This window comes from Salvelinus fontinalis, chromosome 41, assembly GCF_029448725.1.
Source record: "Salvelinus fontinalis isolate EN_2023a chromosome 41, ASM2944872v1, whole genome shotgun sequence".
In the NCBI taxonomy this organism is placed as follows: domain Eukaryota; kingdom Metazoa; phylum Chordata; class Actinopteri; order Salmoniformes; family Salmonidae; genus Salvelinus; species Salvelinus fontinalis.
Genome location: NC_074705.1, coordinates 3001240 through 3006480, shown reverse-complemented (window position 1 = coordinate 3006480; position 5241 = coordinate 3001240). Strand labels below are relative to the sequence as shown.

Genomic DNA, 5241 nt, shown 5'->3' with positions numbered 1-5241 from the left:
AATGATTATCTTACACCCGGCTAACAATATCACGACACAAAGCGGTTTGGACTAATGATTATCTTACACCTGGCTAACAATATCACGACACAAAGCGGTTTGGACTAATGATTACCTTACACCTGGCTAACAATATCACGACACATAGCGGTTTGGACTAATGATTATCTTACACCTGGCTAACAATATCACGACACATAGCGGTTTGGACTAATGATTACCTTACACCTGGCTAACAATATCACGACACATAGCGATTTGGACTAATGATTACCTTACACCTGGCTAACAATATCACGACACAAAGCGGTTTGGACTAATGATTACCTTACACCTGGCTAACAATATCACGACACAAAGCGGTTTGGACTAATGATTACCTTACACCTGGCTAACAATATCACGACACAAAGCGGTTTGGACTAATGATTATCTTACACCTGGCTAACAATATCACGACACAAAGCGGTTTGGACTAATGATTATCTTACACCTGGCTAACAATATCACGACACATAGCGGTTTGGACTAATGATTACCTTACACCTGGCTAACAATATCACGACACATAGCGGTTTGGACTAATGATTATCTTACACCTGGCTAACAATATCACGACACAAAGCGGTTTGGACTAATGATTACCTTACACCTGGCTAACAATATCACGACACATAGCGATTTGGACTAATGATTACCTTACACCTGGCTAACAATATCACGACACAAAGCGGTTTGGACTAATGATTATCTTACACCTGGCTAACAATATCACGACACATAGCGGTTTGGACTAATGATTATCTTACACCTGGCTAACAATATCACGACACAAGGTAAGATTCTTCCTCTTTATTTAAGCACTGCCAGGGACTCACTTGGTGTGGAATTAAAGAGTCTCTGGCAACATCAAACCCAGAACAACGATATATCCAGTACACACAACACTGTACTGGGACATCAATAGGAATGGGCATTCATACAGTATGTCCTCTTTCTAATAAAATATGAACAAAAATACATTCATAATGATGCTACATGGTGCAAAATAAATCATTCAAAAAAAAATATTTACAATATCAAAGTCAAAATTTACCCATAAAAGCTGTATCGAAGGATTAATGTTTATAAGATTAAGTTCCGATGGTTCTCTCTCCGAGACCTGTTCTGATTGGTTCAGGAGGAGGAAGTGGAGGAGGAAGTGGTGTGAATGGGGAGTTTTACATCTTGCTCTGTTTGACTTCTTGGTTATGTTGCTCAACAACAGAATCCCTCTTCTTCTTCTTCTCTTTGTCAGAAGCCGTGCTGCTCTTGCTGCAGTCTGAGTCCTTTCTCTCCATCTCAACCCTGTCTCTCTTCTTCTCCTCCGGCTCGTGTTCCGGCTGGCGGAACTCGGCCTCGATCTCCGCTGGGTCAGTGTAGGTGTAGAAGTAGGACATGACGGCGAACACAATACACACCACCACGAGGAGAGAGGCAAACAGGATATATTCTGCCCACTGGAACACAGAGACACACAGGGGTTAATATCACTACTCTGGCCTCTGGAACACACAGGGGTTAATATCACTACTCTGGCCCCTGGAACACACAGGGGTTAATATCACTACTCTGGCCCCTGGAACACACAGGGGTTAATATCACTACTCTGTCCCCTGGAACACACAGACACACAGGGGTTAATATCACTACTCTGGCCCCTGGAACACACAGGGGTTAATATCACTATTCTGGCCCCTGGAACACACAGACACAAAGGGGTTAATATCACTACTCTGGCCTCTGGAACACACAGACACACAGGGGTTAATATTACTACTCTGGCCCCTGGAACACACAGGGGTTAATATCACTACTCTGGCCCCTGGAACACACAGGGGTTAATATCACTACTCTGGCCCCTGGAACACACAGGGGTTAATATCACTACTCTGTCCCCTGGAACACACAGGGGTTAATATCACTACTCTGTCCCCTGGAACACACAGGGGTTAATATCACTACTCTGGCCCCTGGAACACACAGGGGTTAATATCACTACTCTGGTCCCTGGAACACACAGGGGTTAATATCACTACTCTGTCCCCTGGAACACACAGGGGTTAATATCACTACTCTGTCCCCTGGAACACACAGGGGTTAATATCACTACTCTGGCCCCTGGAACACACAGACACACAGGGGTTAATATCACTACTCTGTCCCCTGGAACACACAGGGGTTAATATCAATGAACTTGGGCACAATCTGACCTCAGTACAGTGGTCGTTATTGTTTATCGGGTTGTATAGGGTTCTAGAGGTTAGAAGATCTGTAGTAACCTGATCTGGAAGCTGTGCTGCCTCGGCAACAATCAGCACTATGATGTTTCCCACGGCGACGGTGAACAGCCAACCAGCCTGCAGCACCGACTTCATGTTGCTAGGCGCCTGCAGAGAAGAAGAAGAAGAAGAAGAAGAAGAAGAAGAGGAAGAAGAAGAAGAGGAAGAAGAAGAAGAGGAAGAAGAAGAAGAGGAAGAAGAAGAAGAGGAAGAAGAAGAAGAGGAAGAAGAAGAAGAAGAAGAAGAAGAAGAGGAAGAAGAAGAAGAGGAAGAAGAAGAAGAAGAAGAAGAAGAGGAAGAAGAAGAAGAAGAAGAAGAGGTGTGCGTTAGGTTTTTTGGGGGGTTGAGATGAGAATTGAAAAAGTTAATTGACAAAAGAAACAGATCTGAGTTGAGTTGTGTTTGGATGACAGAGAGGAGAGCCACTAGAGGCTCGTGTGACGGGTGAGAGGGGCGCCCCCTACCTGTGAGTAGGAGAACTCCAGGCCGGTCACAGAGAACACCACCTCTCCTGCGGTCATGAGGAAGTACTGGGGGATCTGCCAGCCCATGTGGATGGTGTTGGGCTTGATGTCTTCTATCACCTGGATGGCCTGCCAACACTGGACACAGTAATCAACACATTAAACGCTATTAATACACAGCAAACAACAGAAAAACGTGCTTCAACACCCTGGCAAACAGCTCATCATGGACAACACAATCAGAGAGAGCGCATTGCTAGCTTGGTTCGGTGTCAGGGGTTACAGGATAGAGGACTTACGTCAGGGCCTCCGATGTTGAATGTGGACGGTATGACGAGGGTGAAGGCGCTGCCGAAGCCCAGCTCTTTAGAGTACAGACACGATGCACCGCCACTGTTCATGATGGTAAACTCCGCCCTGAGACACACAACAGCCAATCAGATTCTCTTTAGAGTACAGACATGATGCACCGCCACTGTTCATGATGGTAAACTCCGCCCTGAGACACACAACAGCCAATCAGATTCTCTTTAGAGTACAGACAAGATGCACCGCCACTGTTCATGATGGTAAACTCCGCCCTGAGACACACAACAGCCAATCACATCTCTCTCTCCTCTCCCATCCCCCCCTATACGGTATGAATGTGCGTTGATAATGAAGCAAAAAGCCACTCACTTTCCCTGTGGAACCAGACTGTAGTTGGAGACAGACAGAGGAGCGATGTCACCGACTCCCAACGTAACATTCAGCGGACTGCCCAAACCGTTCACAAACCTACAGGATGAGAGAGAAGAACAACAGATCAGAGTCCTGACCCTAACCACTAACGGGACTGTTGGAAACACTCAGGGTCCTGACCCTAACCACTAACGGGACTGTTGGTAACACTCAGGGTCCTGACCCTAACCACTAACGGGACTGTTGGAAACACTCAGGGTCCTGACCCTAACCACTAACGGGACTGTTGGTAACACTCAGGGTCCTGACCCTAACCACTAACGGGACTGTTGGTAACACTCAGGGTCCTGACCCTAACCACTACAGGGACTGTTGGTAACACTCAGGGTCCTGACCCTAACCACTAACGGGACTGTTGGTAACACTCAGGGTCCTGACCCTAACCACTAACGGGACTGTTGGTAACACTCAGGGTCCTGACTCTAACCACTAACGGGACTGTTGGTAACACTCAGGGTCCTGACTCTAACCACTAACGGGACTGTTGGTAACACTCAGGGTCCTGACCCTAACCACTAACGGGACTGTTGGTAACACTCAGGGTCCTGACCCTAACCACTAACGGGACTGTTGGTAACACTCAGGATCCTTACCCTAACCACTAACGGGACTGTTGGTAACACTCAGGGTCCTGACCCTAACCACTAACGGGACTGTTGGTAACACTCAGGGTCCTGACCCTAACCACTAACGGGACTGTTGGTAACACTCAGGGTCCTGACCCTAACCCCTAATGGGACTGTTGGTAACACTCAGGGACCTGCCCCGATCCACTAACGGGACTGTTGGTAACACTCAGGGACCTGACCCGATCCACTAACGGGACTGTTGGTAACACTCAGGGTCCTGACCCTAACCCCTAATGGGACTGTTGGTAACACTCAGGGTCCTGACCCTAACCACTAACAGGACTGTTGGTAACACTCAGGGTCCTGACCCTAACCACTAACGGGACTGTTGGTAACACTCAGGGTCCTGACCCGATCCACTAATGGGACTGTTGGTAACACTCAGGGTCCTGACCCTAACCACTAACGGGACTGTTGGTAACACTCAGGGTCCTGACCCGATCCACTAATGGGACTGTTGGTAACACTCAGGGTCCTGACCCTAACCCCTAATGGGACTGTTGGTAACACTCAGGGTCCTGACCCTAACCACTAACGGGACTGTTGGTAACACTCAGGGTCCTGACCCTAACCACTAACGGGACTGTTGGTAACACTCAGGGTCCTGACCCTAACCACTAACGGGACTGTTGTAACTGACCTGATGGCGTTCATTCCTTCATCGGGCTTCTTGCTCAAGTCGTAAACCTGGAGAGACAAGAGAGAAACAGGATGTTACATTCCATAGTGGCTGACTGATGAAAACAACATAGTGGCTGATAGACTGAGATCAACAACAGACATAGTGGCTTATAGACTGAGATCAACAACAGATATAGTGGCTGATAGACTGAGATCAACAACAGACATAGTGGCTGATAGACTGAGATCAACAACAGATATAGTGGCTGATAGACTGAGATCAACAACAGACATAGTGGCTGATAGACTGAGATCAACAACAGACATAGTGGCTTATAGACTGAGATCAACAACAGATATAGTGGCTGATAGACTGAGATCAACAACAGACATAGTGGCTGATAGACTGAGATCAACAACAGACATAGTGGCTGAGAGACTGATATCAACAACAGACATAGTGGC

The 5241-nt window shown here is 47.1% G+C and overlaps 1 protein-coding gene across 2 annotated transcripts in view; it reads right to left on the bottom strand.

The window, feature by feature from the left end:
* Positions 1–837: 837 nt before the first annotated feature.
* The window catches only part of LOC129840501 (solute carrier family 15 member 1-like), a 211982-nt gene continuing 207578 nt past the window's right edge, over positions 838–5241 (bottom strand). For both annotated transcript variants that reach the window (XM_055908420.1, XM_055908419.1), the window contains exons 18-23: positions 4796–4842; positions 3464–3562; positions 3085–3202; positions 2786–2923; positions 2322–2429; positions 838–1499 (exon numbers count right to left, since the gene is read on the bottom strand). In XM_055908420.1, the coding sequence (XP_055764395.1) occupies positions 1221–1499; positions 2322–2429; positions 2786–2923; positions 3085–3202; positions 3464–3562; positions 4796–4842 (789 nt within the window). In that variant the 3' untranslated portion in view covers positions 838–1220. The remainder of the gene's footprint in view (positions 1500–2321; positions 2430–2785; positions 2924–3084; positions 3203–3463; positions 3563–4795; positions 4843–5241) is intronic.